The following is a 23,811-nucleotide window of genomic DNA, read 5'->3' as shown; positions in this document are numbered from 1 at the left end:
GATAAATCTAGATGGTTGGGCATATTAGCCTACGGATGGTAAATGGATATGTGGCAGCTACGAAAATCCCTTCCATCTCCAATCACAAGGAGTGTAATTGACAGCAAGCCCCAGCTGCCGTGCTCTGAAATCTATCACCATGCTTGCGCTGAGGCCATGCTTCTCACATGCTGCTACCAGTCAATGACTGAGCATATCAGGGACTCTAAGGCAAGCTCATTCCTAGGAGACATGGGACATCCCTGATGGGTGGCTTTGCTTATCTTCCTTAGAACTTCATTGCAACCTAAAACTCTTCCACCCAACCTCCTTCCCTTCCAAAGGATCAGATCTACATCATACTCTGATAGCCCTCTCAGTCTCACCCAGCTCCCTCCTCATTTTCCTTTACAGGCGTTTTCCCTTAATAAATCTTTTGCACAATTAATTCTTATGGATGAATGCTTCTCAGAAGGATCTGGACTAACACAGGGCATGGCATGATTCTTTGTAGTCTAGGATAAAAGTATGAAGAGAAGGAGAAAGAAGCAGCTCTCTCCCAATTTCTCTCTCTGTCATCTTCTCTTCACCATCACCAATCCCACCCTAGTTCAAACCTCTCAACTGGACTCCTGTAATCATCTCCTCTGACTCTTCCAACTTCTCCTCTTGCTTCCTTCCCTCCCATTGCCCAAACTTCAGCCAGAGTGATGTTGAAACACAAATCTGACTATGTCATTCTGTTGCTTAAAACTCTTTGAAGACCCTCTTTCCCTTCCAATTGTCCTCAGGATAAAGTCCAAATTCTTTACTGATCATGTCACCAGTAATAATACTAATTAGACTTATTGATAGTCCATGCTGTGCCAGCCACAGTTCTAAGCATGTTACATGGACTAACTCATTTAATCCTCACAGCATCTCATTAAGCTATGTACTATTATTTCCCCCCATTTTACAGGTAAGGAAATTGAGGCACAGAGAAGTGAAGTAATTTGCCCATGATTGCTAAGCTAGTAAGAGGTGGAGCCAGGATTTGGACCCAGGCAGTCTGACTCTAGTGCCCATGTTCTTAGACATTGAAACCGGCCAAACCCCTCTTGAATATATTTTCCAAGTTGGCTATTTATTGTTTGATTGTTTTGTGATGGGGTTTATTCTGCATAACTTTAAATTTTTATGTGGTCCAAATGTATCAACATTTTCTGGTTTCTAGGGTTTATGTCATGTTTATATCAGCACGTCCTCACTCTAAGATTAGAAAATAAATGCCACCATGGCATCTTTGAATTTTGCCATGGTTTCATTTTTTGTATTCTTAAATAAGGAATCCTTCTGGGATTTGGTTTGGTATACAGTGTGATGTGTGGATCAAGCTTCAGTTTTTTCCTGAATGTTTACTTAACTGTCTCAACATCACTCACTGGATAATCCATATTTTCCCCACTGATGTAAAATACTATCTATATACTAAATTTCCAACTGTATTTGGATCTATTTCTAGACTCTATACTGCTCCATTTAAAAACACAAATCAGATTATCTTATGCCCCGGGTTAAAACTTTTCAGTGGCTTTCATTAGAACACCTGCAGTAGAAATAGAAAGAAGTGAATGGATTCAAGGGGCATTTTGCATATAAAATCAATAGGATTGGAGTGATAAATTGGTTGCAAGGAGTGGAGAAGAGGGAGGTGTCAGAATAATGCCTGGGTGTTCTGACTTGCTCAATGGGATGGGAGAGATGGTGGTGCCATTGAGAGAAAAATACTGGAATTGGAGAGAAGATCACCACTTTGGGCTGGGTCATGATAAGATATCCGGCAATGGATATAAAGGTCTAGATATTAGAGAAGTCTGGCTGGAGACCAATATTTGTAAGTCACGGGTGTATAGACGGTAATTGCTGATGGAGGGTGGACCACAGCTTTGGATCGAGCCCCATGAACATTTCCTGATTAAAGCAAGAGTGAGGAGCTTACGATGGAGAACAGCTAGAAAGATCAGAGAAACAATGAGAAAATGTGATTTCAAGGAAGTCTACCAGTCCAAAGTCACCTAGTGCCCAAGTGGCAGAATCAGAATTTGAACCCAAAGCCTATATGTTTCTCATTACATTGAGCCAGACACCCCCTCGCTAGCAATGGGGTCAAAGTCCTACCTTTTTGAACACCAGGACACTGTTGAGGGTGACGTGGAAATGCCCGGCAGCATTGCCAATCGATATCGCTCCAAAAGTTAGCTCGGGGAAGTCTTTGATCATGTCAAAGAACATTTCTGCTTCCTCTTCCTCTAAGTCCTGTTTGAGGAAGGACGTTTGTTAAGGCATTGGTAGAAAGCAAAATTCCTGACTTATATAAGGAGAAAGCGGAAGTGGTGGCCAATTCATCGCCTCACCTTTCCACATTCTGGGATTTTCCTTGATCACCTAACTCTCCTTACGTGGATATTTCATATCCCAAAAGTTTCACTGGCTATGACTAAGGCCCAAATAGGGAAATCCACAAAGGTCAATGGAGAGAATCAATAAACTTGACCTTTTCCAATTATTAGAGGGAAGTCTGTTTTAACCCTGGGGTTGAGATTTTTTTTTTAACATTTGCTTCATAATTGCTTTCAGAAGAAGCAATTGCTTTGACCACATCTAGTACCAAATATAAACGTGTTATCAAGCCATGGCTGTAGTTTCAAACTTTGTTCTTTAGCTTGAAAGAAAACTGTGGCCAAAAACACTGCCAGAAAGAGGAGGAGACAGGCACATTCTCTCTCCAAGTATAAATGTAAAGCCAAAGTACTGACTTCTACTGGGAGAAAGGAAGGAGTCCTCCAAGTTACACTGAAAGACTTAAGGCACGTAAGACACCCATCCTCCAAAAGCAAAAACAATTTGCAAATTGTTACTCAATATGGAAAACACAATCAATAAAAAGCTATCATGAGACTGTCATTAGCATATCTAATTTATTTATGTCCTTGCCCAAGCACTTTACTCTGCTGTATTTGGATGAGGGTTGATATCTTTACAGAAGGCAGCATGTTTACAATGTGTTATGGATTTCAATGTGCAGAGAGGCTTGCAGACAGGTTAGGGACAGAGACTGATCTGGCCCAAGCATGTCTCCCAACTGTCAGAACCATAGAAAGCAATGGCTCTCAAATCAGAAAACAAGGCATCCCCCTATTGAGTGATGTTCTAAATGAACCCCAAAAAGATGCAGCAACTTTGGTTAACTTGACCAATTAACCAAATGAACCAATTGGTCAAAACCAATTAAATAAATACGCCAATCTCCTCTCTCCCTCTCCATTCCTGTCTGCTGTTATAGCTCGCTTCTCCTACCACCTCGGCTTCCATTTTCCTTTCTCATTTGAACCCTACTGTTCCCCCAGAAAACCAGCTCATGCGATGGGAAGAATGGGCATGGAATTGACTCAGGTAGAAGAGCTCCCCTCACCACACCCTCCTAGACCCAGGACCCCTTTGCAATCACAAAACCTCCTCCCACCTGTGGACCCCCATACCTGGAAGAAGCCAATGATGATCAGGGGCCTGGATTTCACAGTCTCTACCATCTGCTTAGCATTGGTGAACAAAAACGCTTTCTGGCTAATTTGTCGTCTCAACCAAACGAGTAACGCAGTCGACTCAACCACTCCTGGAGAGGGACACAAGTGAAGAGAATTTCACAGAGGTTTCCTCTTGAACTGCAACCAAGGCTTGTCTTCCTTAAATTTAGCAATTAGAATCACCTTGGCTTGGGCTCCTAACCCCTCAAAGGCCAGAAGCAGTTCTTCTATCTCCCCTAAAAGTCCCAAAGCATGAACATCAACAATAGCAGGGAAGTTTTATCGAATGCTTACCAAGAGCCAGGCATTATGCTGAGCATTTTGCATGTACCACCTTGCAACAACCCTGTGACATAGATGCTCTTACTCTCACTATTTTGCAGATGAGAAGATGGAGATTGAATTTGCCAGTGGTCACCCAAGTTAGCAAACCTGGGAATCAAATCCAGGAGGAAGCATTTCCATCTTTCTTTTCTTATCCACCCACCAAGGTGACTAGGAGGATGGATTTACTTTTTAAAATATATGAATAAATACAATATGAATAAAAAGACCAGCTAATCTGTGACCTTGGGGAAATCCTGTTATCCCTCTGTGCCACTGGTTCCTCAGCTGAAACCCAAATCAGTTCTCAGGTCATAGAATCCTGACTTCCGTTTCTCAGTTACCAGGTGGGAGAAGTCACGCACACCAAAGTCTTAGCTCTTAAAACTGGACACAAAGACCATCTGGGAAGACACAACAGTCTGCTGGAATGCGCACAAGGCTCCGTGTGTTTCCCAGGACCATCGATGTCACATGCTGGCAGGTAATGTTATTTTATATTAAAGCCTGCTACAGAATAGAATGAAGCATTTGAAAGAGTTTAATGTTTAAGCAATGAATTTTTAAAATCATGCTTGTTGCAAGTAGCTTTGGACTAGTTCCACAGACCTTTACTTGTTCACTCACTTATTCCTTCACTCACTCATTCATTCCTTCACTCATTCATTCATTTGACAAATAAGTATTGAGTGCCTATTATGTTATCAAGTGGTATGCTTGTTTCTGGGGATATAATGGCGAACAGAAAAGACATATAACCACTATCCCATAGTTCTCATTCTTTTAAGAGAGACAATCATCAAATAATTCCACAAACAAGAGCATAATCTCACCCCATGTAAGTATTTTAAGGCAAAGTTCTATGAGCCTGGAGCAAAGATCCCTGACCTAGACTGCAAGGTCAGAGAGAGAGATTCCTGGAGGAAGATGCATGTAAGCTGAAACCTGAAGGATGCATAGTAGTTAACCAGGAGGCAACAAGAAGAAGGAAGAGCTCCAGGCACAGCAAACAGTCTGTGCAAAGGTCCTGAGGCAGGACAGATCACCATACAGGGTTTGGTGAATGCATGCTGAGTTGATAAATCAATTGGAAAAGACTACTTTCAATGATTTTGCTTCCATTTCTTAAGAACATAAGTTCTTTTTAAATTTTATAATGAAGTATAATATACATGCAGAAGGTGCACAAATTATATAGTTTGAGGAATTTTCACAAAATGAACACACTTTTGTAACTACCACCCAAATCAAGAAACAGAGGACATTACTAGTCCCTCTGAAGTCCCCATCGTGCCCCCTCCCAGCCACTACCCTGCCCAGGGGTAATCACTATCCTAACTTCTAACAGCCTGCATTAGTTTGCCTGTTCTTGAACTTCATGTGCTTCTGTACTCTTGGGTGTGGTTTCATTATTTTTTGTGAGATTCATTCACGATATTGCATGTCCTTGTAGATTTATTCTCACTGCTGGGTGGCATTCCATTTCACAATGTATCAATTCTCCACTGATGGGCATTTGGGTGGTTTCCTGTTGGGGACTATTATGAATAAATTTTATGCATGACTTTGGGGACACATGTGCCTGCGTTTCTATCGGGTCTATTCCCAGGAATGGAATTTCTGGTCCTGCTAGGTTTGGCTTTAAGAGAAAAGGTGGCAAATTTTAAAGCCATGGTGAGTCAGGCCCTTAGAAGGTTCATAGGAGGAGGATGTGGTGGCTTCAGGGGACCAGAGGTTTCCTGCCATCCTCAGACCACCGAATTCCACAGCCAACTTTCAGGAAGAAACAGGCACGTGTAATGGAAACAAATCATTTCTCTTACAGGCAATTGTCTGACAAAATCATAAGTGCCCTGAAAGGAATCGGCTTAAAAATTCTGAAAATACCAAAAAAAGACGATCAAAAGTCTTCTCAAAGGACTTGAATCTTAGGTCACCAGCACTGTTCCTTTGATCTCAACTTGTCTCTCGACTACACCCCAGCCAGCCCTGATCATCTGGCAAGCCAAGCTTTGGCATCCACAGTTCCCTCCATCAGGGCTGCGCTTTCCTCTGCTTTGAAAAGGGTGGCTCCTTCTGGTTATCAGTTCTCAGTTTGTTCTTCTCTTACTGCCCCCTTCCCATCGCAGTCATCCGCCACCCCCAACTTTCCAGTTTTTCTTTATCTATGACCTGCGTCATTTTCTTCACTGAGTCTATCACTTTTTGAAATTATTATTTTGGGGGAACTTATCTGATGGGAGCTCACGGTTGGTTCTCTAATGCCTGGATCATACCAGGTGCTCAAGAAGTAATTGTAGGATGAGAGCATGCGGTGAGTGCATCATTAGGTAAGCTGGCTTGAGGGAGCCTGATCTCGGGCCACCTTCTCTGGGATGCCTGAGCTCGGTGGGCCCGTCTGGATCCAATGGGACTGACTAAGGTAGCCGTGAACGTGGCAGAGTCAGTTCCTGGGTACCTGTGGAGCGGGCACTGCCCTTGCTGGGTATGGTGCCGCCCCTGGTGGTGGGCTCTCAGCCAGAGGACGTGGCGGCCACTGAGGCTTGAACACCGTGTCAATGATTGACTGGGACCATCGCTTGGCTGCATATTTCCATATTTATTATCGTTAATAAAGGCCTGAGAGGTTCCCTGAGTCCCCCGCCCTCCAGGGAGGCAGCCAAGCCCCAGTCTCCCACCATCAGTCCTTGGAGACTAGAGGAGAACACGGGCTTGGGGCTTTGACCCAGCAAGGACTAAATCCCACCTGCCCCCCCTCACCCCGGGGGCGTGTGTGGCTAAAGTCACATTGCCGGAGCCACGGGAAGCGCCATCTCGCCTCTCAGCTCAGAGCAGCCCTGTCAAGCAGGCAGGACTGGCATCACTCATCCGATTTAGAAAAGGAGAACCCAGAAGCCTGGGTCAGAAAGGCTTGCTCAAGTTCACATCGCTAGTGCAGGCAAAGGCTTGTTCTAAAATCCAGGTATCCTGAGTCCCACCCAGGCCTCTCTCCTGGCATCCTGTTACCTCCTTCCCCAATTGGGGATACTGAGGAAGAAGGGGGACAGGCAAGCCCAGCTGAAATATGAGCCGGCCCCTTCCCTCCTTATCTTCCTGCGGCAAACCTTGCCAATTCCATTCTATTCGAGCTGAAAAACTATTTAAGTGCTTAAATGTTCCATGTGCTGGACTAGGGTCAGGAAACAATAACAGTTTGATAGTAATGATAATCACAGCTGCCATTAACTCAGAGTACAGCACTATGTACAGCAGGGATCAGCAAGCTACAGCCCGTGGGCCAGATCTGGCCCACCTGGCCCACTGCTTGATTTTATTAAATTAAGTTTTATTGGAACACAACCATGCCTTTTTGTTTACTTTTTTATTTTTCATACTACCATGGCAGAGTTGTGTAGTTGCAACAGAAACTATCTGGCCCATAAAGCCTAAACTATTTATTATCTGGCCCTTTATATAAAAACGTTTGCTGACTCCACTGCCTGCTACCCAAGAGAACTTGAGAAAGTTATTCCATCTCCCTGTGCCTCAATCTCCCCAGCTAAAAGCACCTCCAAGCAGGATTGTTATGACATGTGAAAGGGCCTAAAACAGGGCCTGGAACAGAGAAAATGCTGCAGGTATGTGTCAGGCCTGGGGCCTTGCACACATTATTTCATCTTCCCAGCAGTCCTCAGAGGCACAGACTTTCCCCAACCCCATCTGACAGATGAGGAAACTGCAGTGCAACAAGACAAAGTAGTTTTTCCTCAGGCATGCAGTAAGGATTTGAATTCCAAAGCCAGGAAGTTGCCACCTCGTCACCTTGTTGCCTCTACCTGGAGAGATTCAGGTCTCACCCGCCCTTCAGGAATTCAAACTGGCCCCTCATTTCCAGCTCTAGCACCTAAACTGCTCTGTGGGCAAGTTACAGACCTCGATAAAGCAACCGGGGACTTCTCACTTCTTCACAGCCTTCCCCAAATCCGGCCCATCACAAAGGGCTCCTTGCTTGAGAACAGTGGGTGGTCTCACTGTTCCTGCCCTTCTTTCCCACCCACACCTGACTCCCCCTAACACACACCACCCTCCCAAAAACTTGCGAGTTCTCAGTTCTCTTATGTAACTCACCTGGAGCTTTCCTGTCACTGCACCTGCCTCTGTAAGTCTGGCCTGTGTGTCTCCTGCCCCTTCGTGTCCACTCTGAGAACTGCAAGGCATCCTGCACTTGGTGGTGCTGGTTTAGCTCTTTGATTCTTGCAACAACATTCAAACAGGCTGACTGGAAACCTGCTGTATACCAGGCCCCGTGATTCAATCTTTCGACACATATATAATGGGGGTGTTCTATTAGCATAGTAGGACCTGGGCCAGGCACTTCTATATTCATCAGTTTTATGCCATCCATCCCTCCAAATACTTCACATCCATTTATCCAAATATTTCACATCCATCCCTCCAAATATTTCACATTTTAAAAATTAGGATCCACTATGCGCCACAGCGAGGCACATCATTCTCCAAGCATCCCCAACATCAAGATAGGGGTTGACACCTTGCAGGTTCTGGGTAAATCGGTGTTGAATGAATGAAGGAGTAAATAAGTGAATGAAACAGATGCTGAGAGAAGTCAAAGAAGATGCCTACTTTCCAAGCCTGTTTTGTCCCATCATCCCGCAGTCTCCCTTTTGACCAGCTAGTGCTTCCTTGGCTGGGGACTGCGTCAAAATCATCCTCAGGTAGAGGATGGGAGTGGGGCAAAGTTGGGAACTCAATCTCGGGTGGCTGTAAGCCACACGCCCCACCCTCCCACCTGCCGTTTCGATGGCCCACCAGCACCCAAACCCCCCAGAGCTGGACCACACTGCCCAGCCTTTCTCACAGGTGGGCACAGCCAGGTAACAGAGTCACGGTCAGTGGAACTCAAGCAGAAATGATACTACCCATTTCCAGGACTGGACCCCAACTGCCTCCCGGACGAGCCTCTGCCTCCTTGCCCCAGCTGCTGGCCAGATGCAGAGAGAACAGCAGGCGGCTCCAAGGCCCGGGCAGGGCAGAGCCACAAGATGGCAGGAGCCTGGGTCCCCAAGAGGCTGTGTGGACTAGAGCCTCTCTAACTCACCCACCAACTGCCCGCTGAGCTTCACGTGGGGCAAAGAGTAAATTTGTAATTCGCTTAAGCCCCCAGAATGCCAGTGTGTATGTTTCTAAGCCCCATTACCTCTGCAGCTGATGGGCTCCAACCTGTTGCCCTCAAAAAACAGCATCACCTCCGGGGCCTTCGTAATGTTGAACTCCTGCCGGAGCTCCTTCTCCACCGTGATGTCCACTTTGCCGAAGCCAACCCCGTTCTTGCCTTTGCCCATGATCTCCACGGCTTTGCCCAGCTCCTCGGCCATGTTCCGGGATCGCTTTGAGGATGGGTTGTCTGAAAGAGCCATGTGAAGATAGAACACTCTAGAACCCAACCCCCAGCCCCCACCTTCCCCATCTCCCATGGAGGCTGCTTTGCTTGGGCTTCGTATCTCCCGGCCCTTTCTTGTGCTCAGCTGGTTATGGGTAAATTTTCAGAAATGTGACGGGACGTGAGACACAGCGGTTCATTAAATTGGACCCACATCAGGGTTCTTTGGGTTCAGCAAAATTGGAAACAATTCAACTTTGAGCAACTTACTTGATCTCACTATGTTTCAATTTCATAGTGGCTGTCTCAAGGAGTTGCCACAATTAAATGGGATTTATTGAACAATTGCTTATATTCTAAGAGCATCACATATGTTAACTTATTTAATCCTTCCCATATCCCTACAGGTAGGTATTATGATTATCTGGATTTTGAAGATCAGGAAACTGATGTACAACAAAAAGGACCTACTCACCAAGGCTCCATGACAGCAAAAAGCACAGCTGGGATATGAACCCGCTCAGTCTGGCTCCACAGTTCCTGCTCTCTAACCTCCTCTATGCCCGTCAAACAATTAGCAGTGTCTGGTGCATGTTTAAGTACATAATACATTATTATCCTGGTTGTAAAATTTTTAGAGTCAGAAATTATAGACGAGAGAAGGATATGAGTGCCATCTCGTGGACAGTGCTGGAGCTAACAGGCCAAATTGGGCCCCTCCAGTTGCATGAAAGGGGGTGGGGTGGGGGGCTTATTATGCTCCTCTACCCCCTCCAAGCCCACCCCCTGCTGGGGAAAGGAGGGGGAAGAGAGCTCTCTCCAGCAGTGCTGGGCAGTGGGGTGGGAGGGAGCCCTTTCTGGAAACAGCCTCAGGGAGCTGCCACGTGGCCTTGGCCATGGATGAAGTGTTCCCAGGCAAAATGGGAGGGGTTCAAAAGGCAGAAGAGTTTGCCTGTCTTCACCCCGATAACATTGTGAGACCGCAGCTCGGCCATGGGCCCCTCAGCGCCCTGATGTCCGAGTTGCACGTGGGCCGAGCCAGGGCAGGGGGTCACGGAACTTCCTTTCAAGCCAGAGCACTTGATATTTATCAAACCTCAGTCCATCTGGAGCACTTGGAGAAAGTGCAAATCACCTCCCCGCTGCTTTGTACCAGGCGACAGGACAGCGGGCACTCCTCCCCCCCATTCTCCCACCCCTGCTGCCGGTCAGCACACCTGTTTCTGCAGTGGACCCGAAAGTGAGTGATTGCTTTCATTAAACTCCCAATCAATGGACGGGAAACGGGGGCTTTTCGCCTCCCTCACAGATCGATGCCTCTCCACTGCCTGCTTTGTCACCATCATGGTCACGGCTATCCCCCATCCATCTTCTCCCGCGGGCGCTGCTCTGGCGCTGGCCGCTCCCCCCAACCCCGGGCTGCACCTGGGCATCCGGCCGGCAGGGCCCAGGGCTGCAGACAGACACGTGTCCAGAGCCGGGTTTCTAAAGGCAGACGATCACGGCCAGGAGGACACCGAGGATGAGTGTCCCGGCTTTCAGAGTTTCCACAGCACAACCCTGTGCACCCGAGTGTCCCAAATGGAAGTGAGAGAGAGAGTGGTGAGGGCTAGAGTGCTGGGATCTGAGAGCAAGGTGGGCCGGACCTGGCAAGCAACATAAAGGGGATTCATTCGTGCATTCATTCAACACACGTTTCTCAGGATCCGCTATGCACCAGGTGCCTTTCCAGGTACCCAGACAGCTACAAAAAGACCAAAAGCCCTGACCTCATGGGAAAAGGCAGAAAATAAACAGAATAAAGAAGCGTATGTTCTATGTTAGATGATATGCGCTTACTGATGAGGAAAAAAAAGCAGCAGAGATGGGGTCCAGAGGGTGAGGAGGATTGGAGGTTAAGCAGGGGGTTAAAGAAAGGAGAGGAGGGAGCAAGCCACGTGGAAATCCAGAGGGAGAGCCTTCCCGGCGGAGAGGTGGTCAGTGCAAAGGCCCTGAGGTGGGGGCTGGTCTGACTTGTTCGAGGAACTAGAAGCCCTTCAGGTCTGGCTTGGGGGGCTGGATGACGGCGGGCCTTGTAGACCATGGATGGATTTCGACCTTTCCTCTGAGTGACGTGGGAAGTTACTGGAGGGTTTTGAGCATCGTTAGGATGTAATCTGACCTTCATTTTAACAGGCTTGTTCTGCATATCATATGGAGACTAGAGCAAAGGGGGAAAAGTGTGGGTGCAGGGGGACCATTGGAGACTAACTCGGGTGAGAGGTGGCAATGGCTTGGGCCAGGGTAGTGGCAAGAGAAGGGGTGAGACGTGGCCAGAGTCTAGAGAGGTTTTGAAGGAGGAGTTGACTGGATTTGTTGATAGATTGGATGTAGGGTGTGAGGGAAAGAGAGGAATCAAAAATGAGCAATTGTAAGGATGACAATGATAATAATAGCAATGATATAATAATAATAATATGGGAAGTACATAGTACATTATTATTACTTTAAATTTTCGGCAATTCAAGACTATGGAGGAAGCACGTTCGCCATCTGGTGGACAGTCCTGGAACAACAGCAACGATTACTGAGCACTTAACTATGCCAAGCACTATGCTAAGCACTACCAGCCTTGTCTTGGTTAATCTGCACACAACCCCGTGAGTTCTCTCTTATGAGGCAGACAATGTTATGGACAGAAACGGAGGCCCAGAGATCTTACAGATAGTAAGTGGTTGGGCTGAGATTCAGCTGCAGTTGGGCTGACTGACTCTCAGCTCTGTGCTCCAACCTTATAGATCAGCTTGTCTGGAAATTACTTCTTTTCCCTGGAGGAGCGTGATGGAAAGGCACCTCCCATCTCCCCTGCTCTGGGTGGTCCCCACCCCCAGAGCACAGAGAACCTGTGGAGCCATACCTACCCTTTAGGATTCACAGTCCTGTTTTCTGGCTTCTGTTCTTTTTAAAATTTGCAGATCAGGTTTGCCTCTGGGACCATGGAAACTCGAACTCCAGGTTTGCAAAGGTGAAATGAAGGCATGCATACACCTGTCAGGTATTAGTGCCTATAGCCCACCCTGGCCAACTGGAAATTCCAGTTTGCTTGGGGCAAGGGGGATGTTTCAGAACCACTTTGTGTCTGGGACAGAGCAGTGCCTGGCGGGCTGTGGGCGGGCAGGGGGCCCTTTACTGGGAGGCTGAGAGCCCCCAGAAGCTCAGCCTCCCTAGGTTCTGGGCCTGAACCTAGCTCACTGTCTGGCACATACTGGTTTTCTCAGTAGATGGAGGCAGTTATGCTGATTTAGATCCCTTGTGGTCCAGACAAGGTGCCTCAGTTTCCCCATCTATAGAAAGGGGTATGGATGGCTCTCACACCTTAGGATGATCCCACATAGTAAGACAAGGCATTGCAAGCTCCGTCCCAAAGCCTGGCCTGGAAGTGCCCAATAAACCTTGACTATCACCAGCTGCTCTCTGGGAAGGGAAGATCTTATGGAGATGTCAGGATCCCTAAGCAGATATTCTGGCTCCTGGGGAAAGGAGACGAGGCTGGCCAGCACCACATCGTCCACTCCAAGGCCTGGGCTTGTCGTGTGATTTTCACGTGGAGTTCAGAGTTGTATCAGCAAGGCACGCAGGCCGTGCTGGAATAAGCAGCGGCTCTCGGCTCTCTGACCGGCTGCCTGGTGTGTAGATGTGTTAACGACTAATGGACCTAGAATCAATGTTTGCCTAAGTCTCTAGCAGATAACCCCGGAGCTCCTTTCTCTGGGCAGCCAATGTGAGTCCGGGAGGGGCTGATGTGTGGGGGAGGTGGGAGTGTCTGGACTGGGGGTCAACCCCCAGCACTGGGAGCTGGAGTCTGCCTTCCTCAGACCAGTGGTTCTCAGCAGGGGACATGTGGCAGACATCTGGAGACATTTTTGATCATCCTACTTGAAGGGTGGGGTGCTATTGGCATCTAGTGTTGCTAAATATCCTACGATGCACCAAGACTGCTCCCCAAAACAAAGAATTTTCTGCTCCCAAAAGCCAGAAAAGTAGTTCCAAGGATGAGAAACAAAGCTCCAGATGAAGCATGAAGTTTTTCTGGGAATGACTCTCCCCTCATTCTATGGGACCATTTACAGTACAGAGGTGCTCACAGCTGGTGGGCACTTTGAAATAGTCATCAACACCTCCTGGTTCCTCAGGGGCCGGCCAAGAAATTGCTCTGACCTCTGCAATGGTCTACATGACTCTGAAGGATCTGTGCCTTGTCTGTCTGACCTCAGCCCCTTCTACTCTTCTCAGTAACCCAGGTTTAGCCAGGCTGGCAACTCCCACCTCAGGGCCTTTGCACTCGCGGTTCCTTCTGCCTGAAATGCTCTCCCCCAGATATCCTCATGGGCTGCTCCCTCCTGCCTTCAGATCTTCGCTGAAATGTCACCTTCTCGGGGAGGCCTTCCCTGGTCATCCTGCTTAAAAGTGCACACCCACCTCCACCCACCCCTTGCATTTCCTATTGCTTTTCTCTAGTTAACTTCACAATATTTTTAACTGTTTGACTTACTACCTATTTTAATTACTTATCTGCTCATCATTAGTCTCCCCACTACAGGATGTAGGTTGCATGAGGGCAAGGATGTTTTTCTGCTTTCTTCACCACTATCTCCTCAATGCCCAGATATATCTGGTTGCATAAGTTTTCAATCAATATTTAATGGATGAATGAATAAATGACTGAATGTTCCAGTTTTCAGCCCAGTGCTGTAAGATGGATTGAGCTCCAATTTTGGTACCAAGTTTGGGCTTAAATCCAGGCTTCACCACTTTCCAGCTTTGTGACTTTGGGCAGATTATCCAACCTTTCTGAGACCTGTTTGTCTTAACTGTAAGGTAGGGATAATGGACCAAGTACAGTACCTGGAATCAGGTGCTCAATAAAAGACACTTATCACCATCACCACCATCATCATCTTCATTACCCAAACCATCCGCATTGTCACCATCACCATCTTCATCACTGTTCCCATCCCCATGCCCATCAGTCATCATCACCATTGTTGTCACCATAACTATCCTCCTCCTCATCATCATCACCACCATTATTGTCACCGTCATCATCTTACCTACTCTCAGGACAGACTCTTGCCCGCTTGGCCTTGGGAACAATTGCTAAATGACCTTAGAGACAGCTCATGATAAAGCTCATCTTGGCCTCTGACCACTAAAGATAGTCTTTCCTTTTCTCCTTGTCTCATTCACAGAGACACCATGGACCAGAGGACAGCTGGTTTCATTCATTCAGCACTCATGCATCCAACATCTGTGGAGGCCTGCCATGTTCCAAGTACCAAGCCAGAGGTTAAGAAGCAAGAACCAAACACTATTTGCCCCCGTCCACCATGGTGCTCACAAGTTAAAAGCAGTTTCAACACATTGTGGCAAAGGCTATGAAAGGGAGGGGACACAGGGCTGGGTGAGCACACGGGAGAGCTCTACCCAGTCTGAACGGGAGTGAGGGTGGGCTCAGCCTCCTGACCAGGCTCCATGGGCTCAAACCTCACTGTCCAGATGAAGACGTGGAAGATGGACACGAGAAGCAGAGGGAACGGCCAGGGCAAAGCTCAGAGGCCCGAGCCAGCATGAGCCATTCTGGCAACCACAAAGCACTCAGGTCTAGAGCACAGTGTTGATCCAACCTATGCTTGCAATGGTTTAAAGAACCATTGAGGGATTTTAATCAGGGGCTGACAACATCAGATGGTAAATCTCTCTGCACCATTGAGGCAGCCTTGGAGGGGCAGGGAGACCACCTAGGAGAAGCTGCTGCTGTGGCAGATCAGGTGGGGAATGATGAGGGTGGAACTCAGGCGGTGGCAGTGGGGCTGGGCAGGACTGGAGACTGGAGAGGGATTTAGGAAGTGACAGGACTTGGTAACGGATTAGATGTGGGGGTGGGTGAGACTAGAGAGAGGAGCCAAGACTGACTGTGAGGTTTTTGACCTTGACATTGGGTGCAGGGTGGTACTGTCAGTTCATGCAGGACAAGAAGAGAATCAGGTGGTTGGGAGCAAGTCAAAGATGCTGCATTCTGTTTGGGGCCCATGTGGCATTTGAGACATCCAAGGGACATCCAAGAGGGAAAGTCCCAGCGACCATTGATTCCTAGCCCAGGAATCCCCAGAGAGAAGAGAAGCTGGGCAGTAGCTAAGGATCCTAGAGTCATTGGGGCCATCCCTGGGGGCAGTATTGGAAAACTCCTTTTTATAAAGAGTCCAATTACCGCTGGACAAAAGCTTTTATGATGCTTTCTCCGAGTGATTAGCTTTTCCAAAGGTCACTTTAGAAGACCTGCCAGTTTTTGAGAACTCATTTTTATTTCAGTTGTGTATTGGCAGGAATCAAATATTCAAATGTAATGAGTTTAATTGAGTGTCTCTTTTAGATAACAAAATCTCTGGACTTAAGTTTAAAGTATTCAAATTGGTTGTTATCAACTGCAATTAAAGTGTGTAAAATGGATTGGCTCCCTCAGTAGTTCCAGGTTCAGTGTCAGTACCTAAGTTATAAAAGTCAGTTAGGAGGCGGGGCAAGATGGCAGACTGGTGAGCTGTATGTTTTAGTTACTCCTCCAGGAAAGTAGGTAAAAAGCCAGGAACTGCGTGGACTGGACACCACAGAGCAATCTGTCTTTGGGCATACTTCATACAACACTCATGAAAACGTGGAACTGCTGAGATCACCGAAATCTGTAAGTTTTTGCGGCCAGGGGACCCGCGCCCCTCCCTGCCAGGCTCAGTCCCGGGGGAGGAGGGGCTGTCAGCTCCAGGAAGGAGAAGGGAGAATTGCAGTGGCTGCTCTCATCGGAAACTCATTCTACTGATTCAAACTCCAACCATAGATAGACTGAGGCCAGACACCAGAGACTCTGAGAGCAGCCAGCCCAGCAGAGAGGAGACGGGCATAGAAGGAAAACAACACGAGAAGCTCCAAAGTAAAAGCAGAGGATTTTTGGAGTTCTGGTGAACACAGAAAGGGGAAGGGCGGAGATCAGGCCTTGAGGCGCATATGCAAATCCCGAAGCAAGGCTGATCTCTCTGCCCAGGGCACCTTTCCTTAATGGCCCTGGTTGCTTTGTCTATTAGCATTTCAATAACCCATTAGATCTCTGAGGAGGGCCGTTTTTTTTTTTTTTTTTTTTTTTTTTTTTTAAATTCTTTTTGCTTTTTCTAAAACAATTACTCTAAGAAGCTCAATACAGAAAGCTTCAAAGAATTGAAATTTGGGCACGTCAAGTCAAGAGCAGAAATAAGAGAGCTCTGAGACAAAAGGCAATAATCCAGTGGCTGAGAAAATTCACTAAACAACACAACTTCCCAAGAAAAGGGGGGTGTCCGCTCACAGCCACCATCCTGGTGGACAGGAAACACTCCTGCCCATCGCCAGCCCCATAGCCCAGAGCTGCCCCAGACAACCCAGTGTGACGGAAGTGCTTCAAATAACAGGCACACACCACAAAACTGGGCGTGGACATTAGCCTTCCCTGCAACCTCAGCTGAATGTCCCAGAGCTGGGAAGGGGGAGCAGTGTGAATTAACAGAGCCCCATTCAGCCATCATTTGAGCAGACTGGGAGCCTCCCAACACAGCCCAGCAGCCCAGAACTGCCCTGGGGGGACGGCACTCACCTGTGACATAGCACAGTCATCCCTCAACAGAGGACCCGGGGTGCACGGCCTGGAAGAGGGGCCCACTTGCAAGTCTCAGGAGCCATACGCCAATACCAAAGACTTGTGGGTCAGTGGCAGAGACAAACTGTGGCAGGACTGAACTGAAGGATTAGACTATTGCAGTAGCTTTAAAACTCTAGGATCATCAGGGAGATTTGATTGTTAGGGCCACCCCCCCTCCCCGACTGCCCAGAAACACGCCCCACATACAGGGCAGGCAACACCAACTACACACGCAAGCTTGGGACACCAATTGGGCCCCACAAGACTCACTCCCCCACTCACCAAAAAGGCTAAGCAGGGGAGATCTGACTTGTGGAGAACAGGTGGCTCGTGGACGCCACCTGCTGGTTAGTTAGAGAAAGTGTACTCCACGAAGCTGTAGATCTGATAAATTAGAGATAAGGACTTCAACTGGTCTACAAACCCTAAAAGAACCCTATCAAGGACAGCAAATGCCACGAGGCCAAAAACAACAGAAAATTATAAAGCATATGAAAAAACCAGACGATATGGATAACCCAAGCCCAAGCACCCAAATCAAAAGACCAGAAGAGACACACCTAGAGCAGCTACTCAAAGAACTAAAGATGAACAATGAGACCCTAGTACGGGATATGAAGGAAATCAAGAAGACCCTAGAAGAGCATAAAGAAGACATTGCAAGACTAAATAAAAAAATGGATGATCTTATGGAAATTAAAGAAACTGTTGACCAAATTAAAAAGATTCTGGACACTCATAGTACAAGACTAGAGGAAGTTGAACAACGAATCAGTGACCTGGAAGATGACAGAATGGAAAATGAAAGCATAAAAGAAAGAATGGGGAAAAAAATTGAAAAACTCGAAATGGACCTCAGGGATATGATAGATAATATGAAGCGTCCGAATATAAGACTCATTGGTGTCCCAGAAGGGGAAGAAAAGGGTAAAGGTCTAGGAAGAGTATTCAAAGAAATTGTTGGGGAAAACTTCCCAAATCTTCTAAACAACATAAATACACAAATCATAAATGCTCAGCGAGCTCCAAATAGAATAAATCCAAAAAAACCCACTCCGAGACATATACTGATCACACTGTCAAACATAGAAGAGAAGGAGCAAGTTCTGAAAGCAGCAAGAGAAAAGCAATTCACCACATACAAAGGAAACAGCATAAGACTAAGTAGTGACTACTCAGCAGCCACCATGGAGGCGAGAAGGCAATGGCACGATATATTTAAAATTCTGAGAGAGAGGAATTTCCAGCCAAGAATACTTTATCCAGCAAAGCTCTCCTTCAAATTTGAGGGAGAGCTTAAATTTTTCACAGACAAAGAAATGCTGAGAGAATTTGCTAACAAGAGACCTGCCCTACTGGAGATACTAAAGGGAGCCCTACAGACAGAGAAACAAAGACAGGACAGAGAGACTTGGAGAAAGGTTCAGTACTAAAGAGATTCGGTATGGGTACAATAAAGGATATTAATAGAGAGAGGGAAAAATATGGCAAACATAATCCAAAGGATAAGATGGCCGATTCAAGAAATGCCTTCACGGTTTTAACGTTGAATGTAAATGGATTAAACTCCCCAATTAAAAGATACAGATTCGCAGAATGGATCAAAAAAATGAACCATCAATATGTTGCATACAAGAGACTCATCTTAGACACAGGGACACAATGAAACTGAAAGTGAAAGGATGGAAAAAATATTTCATGCAAGCTACAGCCAAAAGAAAGCAGGTGTAGCAGTATTAATCTCAGATAAAATAGACTTCAAATGCAGGGATGTTTTGAGAGACAAAGAAGGCCACTACATACTAATAAAAGGGGCAATTCAGCAAGAAGAAATAACAATCGTAAATGTCTATGCACCCAATCAAGGTGCCACAAAATACATGAGAGAAACATTGGCAAAACTAAAGGAAGCAATTGATGTTTCCACAATAATTGTGGGAGACTTCAACACATCACTCTCTCCTATAGATAGATCAACCAGACAGAAGACCAATAAGGAAATTGAAAACCTAAACAATCTGATAAATGAATTAGATTTAACAGACATCTACAGGACATTACATCCCAAATCACCAGGATACACATACTTTTCTAGTGCTCACGGAACTTTCTCCAGAATAGATCATATGCTGGGACATAAAACAAGCCTCAATAAATTTAAAAAGATTGAAATCATTCAAAGCACATTCTCTGACCACAATGGAATACAATTAGAAGTCAATAACCATCAGAGACTTAGAAAATTCACAAATACCTGGAGGTTAAACAACACACTCCTAAACAATCAGTGGGTTAAAGAAGAAATAGCAAGAGAAATTGCTAAATATATAGAGACGAATGAAAATGAGAACACAACATACCAAAACCTATGGGACGCAGCAAAAGCAGTGCTAAGGGGGAAATTTATAGCACTAAATGCATATATTAAAAAGGAAGAAAGAGCCAAAATCAAAGAACTAATGGATCAACTGAAGAAGCTAGAAAATGAACAGCAAACCAATCCTAAACCAAGTACAAGAAAAGAAATAACAAGGATTAAAGCAGAAATAAATGACATAGAGAACAAAAAAACAATAGAGAGGATAAATATCACCAAAAGTTGGTTCTTTGAGAAGATCAACAAGATTGACAAGCCCCTAGCTAGACTGACAAAATCAAAAAGAGAGAAGACCCATATAAACAAAATAATGAATGAAAAAGGTGACATAACTGCAGATCCTGAAGAAATTAAAAAAATTATAAGAGGATATTATGAACAACTGTATGGCAACAAACTGGATAATGTAGAAGAAATGGACAATTTCCTGGAAACATATGAACAACCTAGACTGACCAGAGAAGAAATAGAAGACCTCAACCAACCCATCACAAGCAAAGAGATCCAATCAGTCATCAAAAATCTTCCCACAAATCAATGCCCAGGGCCAGATGGCTTCACAGGGGAATTCTACCAAACTTTCCAGAAAGAACTGACACCAATCTTACTCAAACTCTTTCAAAACATTGAAAAAAATGGAACACTACCTAACTCATTTTATGAAGCTAACATCAATCTAATACCAAAACCAGGCAAAGATGCTACAAAAAAGGAAAACTACCGGCCAATCTCCCTAATGAATATAGATGCAAAAATCCTCAACAAAATACTTGCAAATCGAATCCAAAGACACATTAAAAAAATCATACACCATGACCAAGTGGGGTTCATTCCAGGCATGCAAGGATGGTTCAACATCAGAAAAACAATCAATGTATTACAACACATTAAAAACTCGAAAGGGAAAAATCAATTGATCATCTCAATAGATGCTGAAAAAGCATTTGACAAAATCCAACATCCCTTTTTGATAAAAACACTTCAAAAGGTAGGAATTGAAGGAAACTTCCTCAACATGATAAAGAGCATATATGAAAAACCCACAGCCAGCATAGTACTCAATGGTGAGAGACTGAAAGCCTTCCCTCTAAGATCAGGAACAAGACAAGGATGCCCGCTGTCACCACTGTTATTCAACATTGTGCTGGAAGTGCTAGCCAGGGCAATCCGGCAAGACAAAGAAATAAAAGGCATCCAAATTGGAAAAGAAGAAGTAAAACTGTCATTGTTTGCAGATGATATGATCTTATATCTAGAAAACCCTGAGAAATCAACGATACACCTACTAGAGCTAATAAACAAATTTAGCAAAGTAGCGGGATACAAGATTAATGCACATAAGTCAGTAATGTTTCTATATGCTAGAAATGAACAAACTGAAGAGACACTCAAGAAAAGATACCATTTTCAATAGCAACTAAAAAAATCAAGTACCTAGGAATCAACTTAACCAAAGATGTAAAAGACCTATACAAAGAAAACTACATAACTCTACTAAAAGAAATAGAAGGGGACCTTAAAAGATGGAAAAATATTCCATGTTCATGGATAGGAAGGCTAAATGTCATTAAGATGTCAATTCTACCCAAACTCATCTACAGATTCAATGCAATCCCAATCAAAATTCCAACAACCTACTTTGCAGACTTGGAAAAGCTAGTTATCAAATTTATTTGGAAAGGGAAGATGCCTCGAATTGCTAAAGACACTCTAAAAAAGAAAAACGAAGTGGGAGGACTTACACTCCCTGACTTTGAAGCTTATTATAAAGCCACAGTTGCCAAGACAGCATGGTACTGGCACAAAGATAGACATATAGATCAATGGAATCGAATTGAGAATTCAGAGATAGACCCTCAGATCTATGGCCGACTGATCTTTGATAAGGCCCCCAAAGTCACCGAACTGAGCCATAATGGTCTTTTCAACAAATGGGGCTGGGAGAGTTGGATATCCATATCCAAAAGAATGAAAGAGGACCCCTACCTCACCCCCTACACAAAAATTAACTCAAAATGGACCAAAGATCTCAATATAAAAGAAAGTACCATAAAACTCCTAGAAGATAATGTAGGAAAACATCTTCAAGACCTTGTATTAGGAGGCCACTTCCTAGACTTTACACCCAAAGCACAAGCAACAAAAGAGAAAATAGATAAATGGGAACTCCTCAAGCTTAGAAGTTTCTGCACCTCAAAGGAATTTCTCAAAAAGGTAAAGAGGCAGCCAACTCAATGGGAAAAAATTTTTGGAAACCATGTATCTGACAAAAGACTGATATCTTGCATATACAAAGAAATCCTACAACTCAATGACAATAGTACAGACAGCCCAATTATAAAATGGGCAAAAGATATGAAAAGACAGTTCTCTGAAGAGGAAATACAAATGACCAAGAAACACATGAAAAAATGTTCAGCTTCACTAGCTATTAGAGAGATGCAAATTAAGACCACAATGAGATACCATCTAACACCGGTTAGAATGGCTGCCATTAAACAAACAGGAAACTACAAATGCTGGAGGGGATGTGGAGAAATTGGAACTCTTATTCATTGTTGGTGGGACTGTATAATGGTTCAGCCACTCTGGAAGTCAGTCTGGCAGTTCCTTAGAAAACTAGATATAGAGCTACCATTCGATCCAGCGATTGCACTCCTCGGTATATACCCGGAAGATCGGAAAGCAGTGACACGAACAGATATCTGCACGCCAATGTTCATAGCAGCATTATTCACAATTGCCAAGAGATGGAAACAACCCAAATGTCCTTCAACAGATGAGTGGATAAATAAAATGTGGTATATACACACGATGGAATACTACGCGGCAGTAAGAAGGAACGATCTGGTGAAACATATGACAACATGGATGAACCTTGAAGACATAATGCTGAGCGAAATAAGCCAGGCACAAAAAGAGAAATATTATATGCTACCACTAATGTGAACTTTGAAAAATGTAAAACAAATGGTTTATAATGTAGAATGTAGGGGAACTAGCAGTAGAGAGCAATTAAGGAAGGGGGAACAATAATCCAGGAAGAACAGATAAGCTATTTAACGTTCTGGGGATGCCCAGAAATGACTATGGTCTGTTAATTTCTGATGGTTGTAGTAGGAACAAGTTCACTGAAATGTTGCTATATTATGTAACTTTCTTGGGGTAAAGTAGGAACATGTTGGAAGTTAAGCAGTTATCTTAGGTTAGTTGTCTTTTTCTTACTCCCTTGCTATGGTCTCTTTGAAATGCTCTTTTATTGTATGTTTGTTTTCTTTTTAACTTTTTTTTTCATACAGGTGATTTGAAAAAAGAAGGGAAAGTTAAAAAAAAAAAAAAAAAAAAGAAAAAAGACAAGCAAGGGGAAAAAAAAAAAAAAAAAAAAAGATGTAGTGCCCCCTTGAGGAGCCTGTGGAGAATGCAGGGGTATTCGCCAACCCCACCACCATGGTTGCTAACATGACCACAGACATAGGGGACTGGTGGTTTGATGGGTTGAGCCCTCTACCATAAGTTTTACCCTTGGGAAGACGGTTGCTGCAAAGGAGAGGCTAGGCCTCCCTGTATTTGTGCCTAAGAGTCTCCTCCTGAATGCCTCTTTGTTGCTCAGATGTGGCCCTCTCTCTCTGGCTAAGCCAACTTGAAAGGTGAAATCACTGCCCTCCCCCCTACGTGGGATCAGACACCCAGGGAAGTGAATCTCCCTGGCAACGTGGAATATGACTCCCAGGGAGGAATGTAGACCTGGCACCGTGGGACGGAGAACATCTTCTTGACCAAAAGGGGGATGTGAAAGGAAATGAAATAAGCTTCAGTGGCAGAGAGATTCCAAAAGGAGCCGAGAGGTCACTCTGGTGGGCACTCTTATGCACACTTTAGACAACCCTTTTTAGGTTCTAAAGAATTGGGGTAGCTGGTGGTGGATACCTGAAACTATCAAACTACAACCCAGAACCCATGAATCTCGAAGACAGTTGTATAAAAATGTAGCTTATGAGGGGTGACAATGGGATTGGGAAAGCCATAAGGACCAAACACCACTTTGTCTAGTTTATGGATGGATGTGTAGAAAAGTAGGGGAGGGAAACAGACAGACAAAGGTACCCAGTGTTCTTTTTTACTTCAATTGCTCTTTTTCACTCTAATTATTATTCTTGTTATTTTTGTGTGTGTGCTAATGAAGGTGTCAGGGATTGATTTAGGTGATGAATGTACAACTATGTAATGGTACTGTAAACAATCGAAAGTACAATTTGTTTTGTAAAAAAAAAAAAAAAAAAAAAAAAGTCAGTTAAAGCCCCCAAAGAGCCATAAACTTGCCCTTCTGCTGATTAAAACTGAGCAGCCACCAGGCAGAGCCTTGCATTCTGCTTTTGCTCTCATGCTGACAGCACAGCTTCCCCAATCTTATTCACCTGCAGAGACCTTTTTGGAAGAGTAAACATGTGTTGAGGTGTGTATTGCATTGTACAAAGTGTGGGGTCTAAAC

General features: G+C 45.0%; 1 protein-coding gene across 1 annotated transcript in view; it reads right to left on the bottom strand.

Moving 5' to 3' along the window:
- Positions 1–23,811, bottom strand: part of PDILT (protein disulfide isomerase like, testis expressed) — a 39,527-nt gene that overhangs the window by 10,595 nt on the left and 5,121 nt on the right. Inside the window, exons 2-4 of the mRNA XM_037813810.1 lie at positions 9,067–9,273; positions 3,501–3,634; positions 2,140–2,277 (exon numbers count right to left, since the gene is read on the bottom strand). Coding sequence (XP_037669738.1) covers positions 2,140–2,277; positions 3,501–3,634; positions 9,067–9,273 — 479 coding nt within the window. The remainder of the gene's footprint in view (positions 1–2,139; positions 2,278–3,500; positions 3,635–9,066; positions 9,274–23,811) is intronic.

The sequence above is a fragment of the Choloepus didactylus genome, chromosome 21 (assembly GCF_015220235.1).
Source record: "Choloepus didactylus isolate mChoDid1 chromosome 21, mChoDid1.pri, whole genome shotgun sequence".
Lineage (NCBI taxonomy): Eukaryota > Metazoa > Chordata > Mammalia > Pilosa > Megalonychidae > Choloepus > Choloepus didactylus.
Note: the sequence above shows the minus strand (reverse complement) of the source record. Positions and strands in the feature narration are given on the sequence as shown.